At 42.3% G+C, this 14,419-nt stretch overlaps 6 protein-coding genes across 6 annotated transcripts; 4 read left to right on the top strand and 2 right to left on the bottom strand.

The window, feature by feature from the left end:
- Positions 1-42: 42 nt before the first annotated feature.
- On the top strand, positions 43-750 carry PEX2 (ubiquitin-protein ligase peroxin 2; the record flags this gene model as incomplete). The annotated part of the gene is made up of 1 exon (XM_022821736.1): positions 43-750. The coding sequence occupies one exon, from the start codon at positions 43-45 to the stop codon at positions 748-750; it is 708 nt and encodes a 235-aa protein (XP_022678067.1).
- Positions 751-778: 28 nt separating this feature from the next.
- On the bottom strand, positions 779-1,804 carry NUC1 (ribonuclease; the record flags this gene model as incomplete). The annotated part of the gene is made up of 1 exon (XM_022821737.1): positions 779-1,804. The coding sequence occupies one exon, from the start codon at positions 1,802-1,804 to the stop codon at positions 779-781; it is 1,026 nt and encodes a 341-aa protein (XP_022678068.1).
- A 781-nt stretch (positions 1,805-2,585) lies between these two features.
- Positions 2,586-4,301, top strand: PHR1 (deoxyribodipyrimidine photo-lyase PHR1; the record flags this gene model as incomplete). The annotated part of the gene is made up of 1 exon (XM_022821738.1): positions 2,586-4,301. One exon carries the CDS (start codon positions 2,586-2,588, stop codon positions 4,299-4,301), a length of 1,716 nt encoding a protein of 571 aa, XP_022678069.1.
- An 816-nt stretch (positions 4,302-5,117) lies between these two features.
- KLMA_80012 (Zn(II)2Cys6 transcription factor) lies at positions 5,118-8,018 on the top strand (the record flags this gene model as incomplete). Its single annotated transcript, XM_022821739.1, has 1 exon — positions 5,118-8,018. The coding sequence occupies one exon, from the start codon at positions 5,118-5,120 to the stop codon at positions 8,016-8,018; it is 2,901 nt and encodes a 966-aa protein (XP_022678070.1).
- Positions 8,019-8,340: 322 nt separating this feature from the next.
- Positions 8,341-9,564, bottom strand: KLMA_80013 (dipeptidase; the record flags this gene model as incomplete). The annotated part of the gene is made up of 1 exon (XM_022821741.1): positions 8,341-9,564. The coding sequence occupies one exon, from the start codon at positions 9,562-9,564 to the stop codon at positions 8,341-8,343; it is 1,224 nt and encodes a 407-aa protein (XP_022678071.1).
- A 1,731-nt stretch (positions 9,565-11,295) lies between these two features.
- Positions 11,296-14,286, top strand: hyuA (uncharacterized protein; the record flags this gene model as incomplete). Its single annotated transcript, XM_022821742.1, has 1 exon — positions 11,296-14,286. One exon carries the CDS (start codon positions 11,296-11,298, stop codon positions 14,284-14,286), a length of 2,991 nt encoding a protein of 996 aa, XP_022678072.1.
- Between the last annotated feature and the right edge of the window lie 133 nt (positions 14,287-14,419).

The following is a 14,419-nucleotide window of genomic DNA, read 5'->3' on the forward strand; positions in this document are numbered from 1 at the left end:
AGGGTAACCCCAATATAAAATAAATTCAAGTATCAGACAGAAATGTCCCGAGTGTCACAGTTGGATGGGGCCAGCTTGGACGCGCAGTTGGCACAGGCGTTGCAGACGGAGCTCCCTGTTCCGTGTCCGTCTTTGGTCATTGAGACATTGGTGTTTGTGCTGGGCACGCGCCGCTGGCACCAGGATAGTGTGGGGACGTACGGGAGCGTGCTCACGGGCGTGGGGTACAGGTGTTCGCGTTGGCGGCTATTTGCCGCGACGGTGTTGTTGCGGCAGCTTCTGCGGCAGGTGCGGTTCGGACGCACCGATGTGGTGTACGAGGTGCTGGATCTCGTGCACTTGCTTGGGTTTCTAGCGTCTGGGCGCGGGGGCCCGTCGCTGCTGCACCGTGTGCTAGGGATCTCGGCGGTGTTTGATCCGGGCTTCGACTATGCGGCGCTGTCTTCGTCGTCGTCATCTTCGTCGGAGGTGCAGATGCTCTGGAACGCGGCAGTGGAGATGATTGCAGGGATGTCGTACCGGCCGATTCGCCGGGTGCAGGCGGCAAATGCTAGCGGTAGTAGTAGTGGTAGTAATAAAAGTACTAGCAGTAGCTCCGGCATTTGTCCTGCATGCGGCGAAACCGCCACCAACGCACAGAACGCAGGCTGCTGCAGCGCAAAGTACTGCTACATATGCGCGCTCGAGCTCGAGCACTCGCGCTGTCTCGCATGCAATGCCAAGAATATCACGTTTGTATGTACTGGATAAATAAAATTAAGTAAAGTAATACTACCTCTCACTTCCCCGGTAGCGCAGGAACGTCCTTTGGCGGAGGCAAGGCTAGCACCTGCTTGTTGAACTCCCTCACAGTGATTTGACAGCTCACTTGCTTGCACAACTCCTTCTTCTTGTTTGGCCGAACGTTCTGCAGCAATTGCAGCCCCGAGCTTCTCTCCAACGCGTTCACAGGAACTTCAAACTCGGTTAGTTTCGTAGAGTTCGAAATTGGCTCGTTGGGCAGCACAAACGCTGCCACGTGCAACTCGTCAGAGTTCGCCTGGTTCTTAGGCTTCTCAGCAACAACAAGCTTGAAAAAGTGCGTAGGAACTGCAACGTTCGGTGGATTCCCAATCACCTCGTATGTGACTCTGAACTTCCCATCCTTGGGATCCTTCTTTGGCAAGTACAAGGGACCAGTCATGATCCGGACACTGTTGTATTTGTCCACCAATTGTCTGCAAAAGTACTCCAGGTGAGCCCAGTAGTCCCGGTTGAAACCTTCTCCGACCTGGGGACATATATTCGTCAAGTAAAAAGTGTCGTCCATTGCTTCTTGCGAAAACTTGGCGTTCGCAGCAGGTGCCTGATGGCCCCTGTCGTATCCAGACCTAAAGTAGTCTCTGAGACGCGCACGGAACATGTCCGGAATCCTTTCATCTTCCTTGAACACAGAATTCTTACGGTCTCCCCCTCTAGCCTTCAATGACTCAGGTGTGATGTGTTCTACCACCCAGTATGGGTTTCTCGTCTTTCTGTCGTAGCACGAGATGAACTCTTGCCTCGTTTCCAAGTCGTGGATTGGACCTGGGAACCCATACTTGAAGAAGGCCCCAGGATCAACATTACTCCCAGTCAAAGACAACTTCCCGTCACCTTGCCCAGATCCACCATTAACTGCTGGTACGCCGGAACTGCTACCAGGACCAGTTACTGTACTGGTGCTACCAGATCCGTTTCCGGATGACGATTTTCCCCAGAAGTACGAGGCAGTTCCAACACCAACAATGGCACCTAATGCGTTTCTTGATAAACTTAAACTCATTGGATTCCAGTAACTATCCCAATTTTTTTTCAGTAGACTAAACAGTCACAGCCAAAGTTTAGGACGATCAGATCAGAGAGATTCAGCTCAATGCCAGTATATATATGTCTATCTTATTTTTTTTTTAAAGGTTCCGATTTCGCTATGCTGTATGCGATGAGATGAGACAAGATCTTCAAACTTTTTTTTTTTTTCACTTGTCAGTTTCTTTTCCAATGGAAAATTAAAGGTTTCGCCAGGTTAGTCTGCGATGCGGTAGGCAGATAGATGCGCGACACAATTGTATTCCCATATGTGTAGACGTATATACATATATATATGTCTAGGGATATAGTGCTTGATGGAGTTTTGGTATTGGATTTTTTTTTGGAAATTTTTCCTGAGCGACGACAGACAAACCGTCTCAAGTGGATGTCTATGGTAAACGGTAAACTGTTATGTGATATAGCCCAATTAGCTATATATCAAACAGATATATCCACCATCAATCTCTATTTAAATATACACACACTTACACTTCATCTAATTTTTTTCTTCTTTCTTTCTATTTTGTATTGTCTGGGTCTAATTTTGCCTTTACTAAGCTAAACTCATTTGCCAGTAGCAATTTCACTTGCAATTTGCTCCTAGACTTCGATTTCAGCATTGACTGTCGGGTATTCAACAATTGATTCATTTTTGTTAGTATAGAATATATATATAATACAGCACTTATTACAAGGATCATCTCTTTTTGACCCACTCCACTTCGATATCTCCCGCTTGTTGCACAGTTAGACTGATGAAACAAACCATGAAGAGGCAGAGTATTCGCAAAACCAACAGATCACAAGAGTTGGCAGAGTGCCTGAAACCAAATCCTGTGTACTATCCAAACCCAATAACATTCCAAAAAGCAAACCAGTTCAATAATGCCTCGCGTAAAAGGCCATTAGAACTGTTGGAAGATTTCATTTCGCTAGACAATGATGATGATGATGATAATCAAGGGTCGCACGGGAACGGGAAGGAAAGCGGGACCTCCACTGGTTGTGATTCGTATGTTCACTGGTTTCGCTCTGATTTACGTGTTAACGACAATAGAGGTCTTGCATACGCTTACAGGAAGGCCCGGGCCGAAGATCGGCCAATACATGGCCTTTACGTGATAAATGAACACGATTGGGTGGCCCACATGGAGAGTGGATGGAAGTTGACGTTTATCGTGGAGGCTCTCAAGGAATTGGGGTCAAGTCTATCGAAATACGGAATTGAGCTTCACGTCAGGCAATTCGAACCGGACACGCCTCTATTGTCGAACTCAAAGGCGTTTAGTGAGTGGTTTGTGCATACTGTGGAAGAAATCACAGGAACAGGCAACAGTACCCTTGTCACTGCCAATTTGCAGTATGAAGTGGACGAATTGTACCGGGATGGACGCATTGCCAGGCTCGGTAATACCCGTAATAACTTCAAATTAAGGTTGTTTCACGACCAATGTATTGTGAGGCCTGGTGCCTTGACCACAGGGAAAGGCTCCCAATATACCGTCTTCACCCCATGGTACAAGAAATGGGTATCCTATATTGAACATGATATAGATGGGACCTTAAAGACCCCCCATGGATTGAATCATCCTACAGATACCAAGGACTTCCAACAACTACCAATTGACTACCATTTACCGGAAAGATTCACCTCCTACATCCCAGAACAACATTTGCACACCCCTCCGGCCACCGAAGCTGCAGCCTTGGAGGCCATGAAAAATTTCATCGAGGGTAGGGGCACCAAGTACAACGAGAATAAAGATCTACTAGCCACCGACGGAACCTCGTTGCTCAGTGGCTACATCACAATCGGCATCATAAGCACAAGAACAATTGTGCTCAGTGCCTATCTGGCCAACAACCGCCACATCATGAATAAAAACAAAGACGTCAAGAACAACAATTCACTAGAGACATTCATCAAGGAAATAGCATGGAGAGACTTCTACAAACATGTGCTATGCCATTGGCCGTTTTTATCAATGGACCTACCGTTCAAGTTCGAAACTTTGAACATCAAGTGGCAGCAAGACACCACCCATTTCGAGCAATGGTGTTACGGAGAGACAGGCGTCCCCATAGTAGACGCAATCATGCTACAATTACTACACACCGGATACATAAATAACAGAGCTCGCATGATCACCGCATCATTTTTGGCCAAAAATCTCTTGGTAGACTGGCGTTACGGAGAACGCTGGTTCCGCAAGCACTTGATAGATTACGATGTAGCGTCCAATATTGGCGGATGGGGTTTCTGCTCCAGTACAGGTGTCGATTGTCAGCCTTACTTTCGTGTTTTCAACATGACCTTGCAAAGTCAAAAGTTCGATCCAGATGGAAAGTTTATCCGACGTTGGTTACACCTTCCACACACTACAGACGTCCACCAGCCATCGAATACAGCAATTGTAGACTTAAAGGAATCAAGAGAAAGGGCCCTAGAGAAATACAGAGAAGTAATGTAAATAAAAACTATTCTAATTTTCCGTCTTCTGCCCAATTCAATATTTAGTACCGACCGCTTCATAGGTGACTCTTTTTTTTTTTTTCCTTATGATGCTTAGCAACGTACAGAAGTATTTTACATTCTTTTTGCAAAAAAAACCAACACTTCAGAACTCATTATTCCACATTTAATGACAATTGCGAGCCCTGGAAACCCCATGAAAAGGCCAATTGGAGTGACACGCGAAGCTTAGTTGTTTTCCTGTTCTTTTAATCTTTTTTTTTCCCGTTCTTTACAGGTTTCTGTCTAGGGTTTTGGTCTCAGCCTTTTTGTCGAAGACATGGACTTTGCTGTAAGGAAACCATGAAAAGTTTCCTCTCCCTAAAAAAATCAGTATTTAGTGGAATGTATAGAAAGAATCGGAGTGAAGGGTTAGAAAAAGAGGTTATATATACTTGTTCTGAGGCTTGAAGATCGTTCAAGACTTAGTGTTTATATACAGTTGGCCATAGACGTTGTTTAATCCGATAAAGGGGTTGTTTTTGTGGTCTTTTGTCAGTGTTTTCGTACGGTGATTTTTTTTTTCGTTGAGAAGTGAGAGTTTAGTATTTGCATTGTGTTGGAAAGGTGTGGTTTTGGGTTGTTGATAGTTGGGTTATAGGGTGTGAAAACGGTCATTTTTAGGCGGGTGGATTGTATTGCAGCTGTTTTGTGGAATAAAGGGACCGTTTTTTTTTAGTGCTGCTATTATTAATATTATTGTTAATATAGTTGCCTAGGCTAAGTCATCCTTTTCGTACGGTACCAGGCTATATCACAGCATATCGGTATTAAGATGGAAGGGCAGGAGAATAGGGAGATTGGTGTTGCCAACAACCTTGATTATGTGTCCGATGATAAAAATGGTTTGAAGAAGCGAAAGTCTACGTATTCGAGGAAAGGATGTCTTCAATGTAAAAAGGCCCACACCAAGTGTGACGAAAGGAAGCCTCAGTGCACCAGATGTGCAAAGAGAGCCATAAATTGTACGTACAAGAACCATTTTGTTTTCCAGAAAAACGAATTCTCAAGCAGTAGTCCTGGGTTAGAGTATGTTCAGTCTGGATTAGGTACCGATAACTTGAACAATTGCATAGACACCCAGCATACAGCAACAGCAACAACAATAACTAATACTACTAATACTAATACCAATACTAATATCAATAATAATGCTGACATCAATACAACCAATAATAATAATAGACTTGATCAGCAGCATCAGCAACAGCATAATCTTAACTCACATGCTCATGTGGTTAACAATATTCACAATAACAATAGTGGCCAGGCAGATAAAAGTTCAGACCCTAATGCATACGGTGTTGGTCCAACACCAATGGGGATTCCTGTTCCAGCTGGGTACCATAACGCGTCGATGCCATTGCAAATGGTAGGAACTACGCCTTCTTTGCAACTGCCGATTTCTCCAACTCCAGGGTCTACAATAAACAGCCCTATCGGAAACGCTAATATACCAGTTAGCAATAATGTTGGTGCATACGTTCCGACACATCACGGACCTATGAATCTTGGAACCCATTATCCGCAGAACCTTGGCAACCCAAGTGGGGTAACGACTCTACCACCATTAAATGTAGAACTAACACAAGGAATGGGTAACCAGCCCAAGAAAACTGATGACTCTCCCGGAATGCCCGATCATGCTGCTGCTCAACAAATGAAAGGCATAAATGGTTTACAACAACAGCAACAACCTTCTCAGCAGTACCCAGATCAAAGGGTATATCATCAGACTGTAAGCCCTGGATCCAAGCCGTATCCTTACCCAAGTTTGCAGTATCAAAGACAAAAGTCAGGTGGTTTGATGGCCTCTGATACCAATTTCAACACGCATCTTTACAACAATGGGAAATTATCAAATGATCCTCCAGGAACGTTCCCAACTGATATTGGTTTCGATCAGCGGAAACTTTACCAAAGCGTTAAACAGAGTTTAGCTCCCAACGCAAACAAAAATAATTTGTACACTACCACAGCTCCCTCTCCTTCTACAAACAATGTTCCTTTGGAAAAGAGTACTAGTAATCTAGATTACAGGTTAATGTCTGATTCTAAAAATAATGGAACTTCCAATGATTCATTCAGCATTAGCAGAGAGAAATCTGGGTCAGCATTAGGGACTGATACAGATGGTAACAATCTGGACTCAGATATCGTTAATATAAGAGATTATATCTACATTTCTCCGACTGACTGGAACTTTTTGAACCTCCTAAGGTTCGATCAAAATGACACTCGAGACAATACCCCAGAGTTGGAACAATCCATGCAGACTAATTTATTTCAGTTGTGTTGGAGGGGTGCTTCAAGCAGCGAAATACATTCTGTATTCAACTCCTATGATCCAATTCAAATCCTCTACGCTACCGAAAACCCTTCAACAGCGACAACAATCCCATTAGACGATCCAAAACTATTGAACTTTATCTGGACAGTAGTAAGAACTACTTTACTCTGTGGGAACTTGATCTTATTCCCATTCAAGGACCACTTCGATCTGCTACTGGATATTTTTATTTCAATGGGCAGAAAATATCCATTGATGAAAGATGTGTTCGTTTATGTGGCTTCGCTATTTATGAAGGATACATACTACAACTCTAATTTGAAGTACTTTGCCCATATTTGGGATCGGTATGTTAGAATGCCAACTCTAAAGAGATGTTTGGATCAGCTCACGGTGTTAATCAGAAAATCAAACGATTATTGCGATAATATATCGCTTGCATTCACGGTAACTTTATTATTCGCTGCTAACAGTGCTAATAAGAGCACAGAGTGGCGAACCCATCTCAGAGGAGTTCATGATCTATTCCAAAGAGTGGAGAGATTGAAACCCTCTCAAATAAAAGATGAACACACAGAGAAAAACGCACACGAATGCTACCTTTTTGTGAAAGATTGGTTTTGTCATGCTGAAGTTTTAGCATGGATTACTTCTGACAATGGAGGATGCTTCAGCAGCCAAGAAGACCTTGAGAAACTATTGAATCAAGCTGCTTATTCGAAATATAACCTTTTGAATGGACGCTTAGACTTAATCAGAGGGTACACAGCAGATTATTATCCCATCTTTACCATGCTCAGTAGCAACCTGTTAAAATCAAAGAAACAAGGGAAACCATTATCTGGTACAAACATGTTAAGGTCGTACTTCTTGGAATCAGATTCAGAGGTTTTAAATTCACTGAAGAATGTAGGGCTGAATGCTTTGGCTCTACTCAGGAATATTCCTATTGACGACGAATACCTTAACCAAGCTACTATTGGGCTTTCTGATGTCAGATTGAAGTTGTCGATGAAAAACTGCACTAGAATGTATCATTATGCTCTCGAATTGTACCTCGAAATATTTTTCTTAAGGAAACAAATAGTATCTCAGTATGTGCAACGCAGGTTAGAAAAAATGCTCGAATGTCTCTTTTCTATTCCATTCCAAAGCACTTGCAGTATCACATGCCATTGGCCCATCTACTTGGGTGCCCTAATCTCATTGTTGATTAAGGATCAAACTTTGTATTCACACTACACTTCTGTCTTGAAATCATTCGTGACTAATGGTATGAATGTTGCTTCAAATTCTCTAGAGAGGCTTTCTCATATATCCAAGGCATTATCATATGGGGACTACAATAGTCTTGTAGACCCAGCACACGACTACATAGTTTATTAGGGATACTTCAACCTAACTTATAAAACGAAAAGAACAAAAAATGAAACCGGAGGGCATAGCAGCATTATGAATGAACTCTAAAATAATAAAAGAAGCCCGTATTGGACTTTCTATGTAATACCATCGTTGTTACAATCAGCTGTCTTGTAACATTTCCCGTTTTGAACTTCCTTTATTTTTATTTTTTATTTTTATTATGTTATGCAACTGTAACTGTATTTATTCCTGTAATATGTAGCTACTATATATTAGGTTAAAGTAATATAATAACTTCAAATAGTTATAGTCAACCATCTTATCTATATATACATATTTTTTTTTACTAGTGGTTTGAAGGTAACCATACGTGCGAATCGAAATAAATGTCTTTACTTCCAGGGAAAACCTCATTAACATCCTTAAGATAATCATAATACTCCCATACTCTGCCTTCCCATTCAGCCTCAACGGCCCTACCTCTTGGTAGTCTTCCCTGGATTATCTGGGAGATAATCTCCACCGATTTCCACACTCTTAATAAGTTACTTCCCATCAGGCCTCTGATATCTTCGTCCGATGCGCCTCTTTCCATACATTTGTAAATGACATCTGGGTACTTAGAAACATCCTCAAGCCCCTTGGGAGTTTCTTCCATACCATCGTAATCTCCACCAAAACCAACGTGTTCCCAACCGATCAAAGATGCGATATAGAAAATGTGATCCACTAAATCGTCGATAGTGGCCTCTGTTGGCTTGCTTGGATCCTGAGCCAAGAAATTACCAAAGAAACATACTTGTACAACACCTCCATTCTCTTTTACACGCAAAAGGACGTCATCTCTCACGTTACGCTCGTGATGAGTTAAAGACCACGCACAGGAGTGGGAGAAGATGATTGGTGCCTGGGTCACCTTAAGTACATCGTGCATGGTCTTATACGAAGTGTGAGACAAATCCACCATTATACCTAGTCTGTTCATCTCCTTAATACACTCCACACCCAACGGCGTGAGTCCCAGGTCGGGCAGTCCAGCTGTGATTGAAGATGCAGCTGTGCTGAACGGGTTATCGCAGTTATGATTTAGAGTAGCGTATCTGATCCCCAGCTCATAGTACTGTCTCAAGACACTCAACGAACCCTCAATTTGATGCAAACCTTCAATGGCTAACGGCATTGCAATTTTACCCTCATGGTAAGCTGCAATCGCCTCATCACAGCTGGTCACAAATTTCAGATCGTTTGGGTACTCAGAGCAGATCCTTTTCGTCAAGTCAAAAATCTCAAGTGTATCCCTAATTACACTCGACTTCAAGTTAAAATCGTGGCTGTACTGGTCTGGATCCTTACACTCGACGAATCCTGACGAGAACTGGATCCCAACTCTACCTTTACGCAACTTCGGAATCGAGGTGTGGCATGTGATATTCTCGGAGTTGAAATTAAAGCCAAATTTATGGATTTGGTTGTGCAATTGCATGCGAATCAGCCACGCAAAGTCATTATGCGTATCAACGATCGGCGTATGCTCCAGTAGAGCGTCCAGACGGGCCTTGTATGAGTCCATAGTATCTCAATTAATCAATTAATAAATTTTTTCCCGTTCTTTGCTTTAGCTGTGAACACTTCGCTAAGGCTTAAGGTAAAATATAATAAAATAGCAATAGAAAAAGCCCTTCAACACCTCTTTAAGCCAACACACAAAATAATTATGCAAACATCAATCATATATACATCCAAACCAACCAGCAACCATTCCAGTCACTGAAAACCTGATACATCTGATCGAATGGATGCATGATTAGACAGATCAAATACAGAAAGAACTAAATAAAAAAAAAAAATAATAATAATTAAAAAAAAAATCACAATAAAGTATGACACAACTATTCATATGGTGGTGGTTAAGTGGTTACTACTAGGGACATGTCCCCCTAAGTAGGTTTCAGCGACCTGGATGACTTTATCCATCATCCAATATCTGCGTATGCACATTCTGTTTTTCGCACGGCTGCGAAAAAAAAAATGCAGCCAGCTAATTCCATAGTGACACTTTTCGAGTAATCGTCGAAATAAGCTCAACTACAGACAACAGACAACAGACAAGGGACCGTCCAGATATCTTCCATCGATATCTGGCACAAGCAGGGTGCTGCCAGGTGCCGCCAGGTTCAATCTCTCGGTCTGAATCCCGCCCGTAATTTTTTTTTTTTTGGTTTTTACCTAAACCTATACTATCAACCGGGTATCTGGAATAATTCCCCTTTTAGGATATATTTCCCAACAACCTCTCGAGCAAGAAGTGAAAAAAAAAACAAACACAAAAACGGTTTTGTGTCTTCGTTTCTTTTTACGCAAATAGGGTACTTTTGTTGCTCTTTCCTCTCTTTCCATACAGGAAACCATTTCCTAATACCAACAAGTTTCCGCATGTTACACAAAAACAACGTACCATTATTAGCTTTTTTTTTTTTTATTTTTCCATTTTTGCTTTATCAAATACCCAAAAAAAAAGTGTGTGAAATTCAGTGATTTTACAAAGCATTTGTATCGGTGAAGCGCACTTGGGACGTTAAATGCACGAATATCCAGATTATTAGGGACGTGAATTGATCCCGAGCATGTCCGAAAGACAAGGTTAGTACCAGTGTGCGTTTTTTTGAATTTTTCTTTGAATTGTTTTCCATCGGAATTCGAATCGAATTCAGTGAAGCAAACTTTTAGTGTATCTCCACATATATAGTATAGTTTTGGATTTGGATTTGTGGTGGACGAGAAAAAGACTGAGGAGAATAGCAGCCGAGTGTTGTTATTGTACGGGTATTACTTAGCAGGAGGTTTCGTTGTTTGGGGATTTTAAAGGGATCTATCTCTATCTTATTTAGCAGGTATTTGTTGTTGGCGACGATAATCCGAGTATAGGAGGAATATAGAGTTCAGGAACTGTTTTCCGCATGCAGTAAAAAGTCCCAAAGATATCTGGTACTAGAGGATTGGATCTTATAGGAAACACGTAGCTAGCGAGAGTATTGAGGAAAGGTCCGAACAGTTGAGTTGCAACATAGGGATCTTCTATCTGGTTGAATGTGGAGCACCCATTGTATCAGTTATATTTTTTCTCGCATTTATTATCTGGTTGATTAATTGATTATAAAGGAAGGACACATTCCATAAGGTTGTGGTTCTGGTTGGGAGTTGATTAATTGGTGATTTAGTCAACCTAACTTAAACATTATTCATCTGTCGAGAGAATTTGTTTGAGAGGCCCCCAGTTCCGTAGGCGGTAGCAAAGCAGAAAATGACGAATAGAAAGTTGTTAATCGGAGTTGATGTTGGTGGAACCAACAGTGATTTGGTGGTGGTGGACCCTCTACAGTTAGAGGAAGAACACAGGGGTGTCCTGGCGTGGCACAAGGCCGTTACTACACCAGACGTTTGTGTTGGTATCAAGAAGGCCATCAAGACAGTGTTGGAGGACCCTCAAAACGATATCCAAAAGTCCGAAATTGTTTCTGTAACGATCGGTACAACGCATTTTATCAATGCAGTAATAGAGCGTGACTCTAACCGTTTGGAAAAAGTGGCCGTTATAAGGCTCTGTGGTCCTTACGGTAAGGATATGCCTCCATTTGGAGATTTTCCAGAGGATTTGAAGCTCATCATCAATGGGTTCTGGTGTTCGCTCGATGGTGGGTATCGAGTGGACGCAAAAGAGATCAGACCGTTGGATGAAGACGGCTTGAGAGCGGCATGCGGGAAGATCAGGGCCCTTGGAATCTCGGCCGTAGCACTTGTATCCACTTTTGCTAATATGAATAACGAACACGAATTGAGAGCAGCAGAGATTGTACGAGAGGAGATTCCCGATGTGGATGTCGTTATGTCGCATACTATTTCTGGTATCGGCTTCATAGAAAGAGAAAATGCCTCCATTTTGAACGCTTCCATCAAGAAATTCGGCCGCAAGATCATCTCATCGTTCACCCAGGCCACTAAGAGCATTGGGTTGAACTGTACTGTTCTCTTGTCTCAAAATGATGGTACTGTGCTTTCCACTAAGGATGCACTAGAAATGCCAATAAGAACCTTCTCCTCTGGTGCTACCAATTCTATGAGAGGTGCTGCTATTCTGTGTTCCAGAGACCCCGATGTGAAAGGAAAATCCGTCATTGTTTGTGATATTGGTGGAACCACCTCTGATGTCGGCCAGTTACTACCTTCTGGTTTCCCAAGACAATCTTCGTCTTATTCATACATTGGAGGTGTTAAGATGAACTTCTCCATGCCTCATGTGGAATCAATAGGTCTTGGTGGTGGCTCCATTGTTAGAGACCAAAATGGTGAACTAACAGTGGGCCCAGATTCCACTGGTTCAGAAATCGTGTCCAAGGCAATCATCTTTGGCGGTGATGTCATTACGACGTCCGATGTCAGTATCGGTGAAACAATCGATAAATTCGGCATTGAATCTCTTGATAGAGATTTACTGCAGATGGGAGATGTCAACAAAGTTAAAGACTTGTTCACCCCTGATTTTAAACAGAGGTATGACTTTGCCATTGCCAAGAAGTTGGAAAACATTATCGATCGTATGAAAACTTCCCCAGATCCAATTCCAGTTATTTTTGTAGGTGGTGGTTCATTCATTGCTCCACCTGAGCTCAAGGGTACTTCAAAAGTCATAACCCCTCCTTTCTACCAAGTCGCGAATGCCATTGGTGCTGCGTTGGGTAAAATTTCGAGTACCGTTGCCGAAGTCAAGACTTTTGAAAACTTCGATCAAGAGAGGGATGCATATATTCAAAGTTTAATCGACAGAGCTACTTCGGAAGCCATTGAAAAAGGAGCCTTGGCATCTTCTATTACCGTGGTTACAATTATATCTGACGCCGTGCCATATGTCGATAAAGTTTACAGATTAGAGGTTAAAGTAGTTGGTGATATTGATTATGACTCTACTTTCAAGGTTACGAAGGGTACCATGGAACAAATTTCTAACGGAGTGGACGACGACGAAGAAAATGATGAGTACATCTCTGAAGAAGTCTTCAAGAGTGCTCAAGTTTCAAGAATACAAAAGGAAGCCATTAACTATGCTGAATACAGACCAACTGTTGTTGATGGTGAGTGGATTTTATCGGAAACAGACATCGACTTTATAAGTGCTGGTGCTTATATATTAGGATGTGGTGGTGGAGGTGACCCTAATCCAGATGCCATTGAATTAAAGAGGCTCATTAGGGAAGGAGCACGTTTGAGGGTCATGACATTAGATGAATTCGAGAAGAAAACTGAAGGAAAGGGTACTGCAATTAATGTTGGTTATTGCGGCTCTCCATTAATATCTGGTGAGAGATTACACGGTAACGAAATGCTTGAAGCAACTAGCCTAATCGAAAGATGGGAGGGTAAAAAGACCGACGGTATCTTCATGTTTGAAATTGGTGGAGGTAACGGTTTATCCGGTATATGGACAGCGTACCACAAAGATGTTCCATGTATCGACCTTGATCTAATGGGTAGAGCTTACCCAACTCAATGGCAAAGTTTGCCCTCGGTTGTCCATGACTTGCACGGATATCCATATGTCGCATTATCCGATGGTAATGGTATGTCAATGATTCTAACGTCTACTACGGATGATATCCAAATGGAGGATATCATTCGTGACGCGATGTATCACCATGGTGTACAGTGCGCGTGTGTTGAACCATCGATGACTTGCAACCAGATGCGTAATGAGACAGTTGCCAATCCAATTTCCAACTCTTGGAGAATCGGTCGTGCTGTTCACATAGCAAGGACAAACAGTGACATGGACAGTATTCCATCAAGAATAATTGAAGCCGTTGGTGGACCCTCCGCTGCGAAATGTCTATTGAAGGGTAAGATTATTCAAGTGGAGAAGAAGATGAAGAGAGGATACGGGTTCGGTGTAGCAGTCATTGAAGGTGTTGACGACAGCACTGGTACCACCATTAGAATTCCATTCAAGAACGAAAATATCGTTTGTTATAAAGTGAATGAGGATGGTACTGAAACAGCGTTATGTTCTGTTCCAGACTTGATTACCTTGGTTGATGATGATGGCCATGCAGTTGGAACGCAAGATTACAGATACGGCTTAATTGTATATGTGATGGTGTTTGCGCCATCAGACAAATGGACTACTCCTAAAGGTATCGAGATTGGAGGACCAAAAGGATTTGGTGAAGTGTTCGCGAACATTGAATATACTCCTATTGGCAAATACGTCGAGCCTATACCAATAACGGAAGAGTTTGCTTAAAAAGGCTAAAGCTCAGACAAAGATGGATCAACATGGATCAGAACGGATCAGCATCGATCAGCAAGGATCAGATTATTATGTAATTATTAAATTAAAAAGTCAAATATAGCGCCAAACAAAAACACACACACAC

The sequence above is a fragment of the Kluyveromyces marxianus genome, chromosome 8 (genome assembly GCF_001417885.1).
Source record: "Kluyveromyces marxianus DMKU3-1042 DNA, complete genome, chromosome 8".
NCBI lineage: Eukaryota > Fungi > Ascomycota > Saccharomycetes > Saccharomycetales > Saccharomycetaceae > Kluyveromyces > Kluyveromyces marxianus.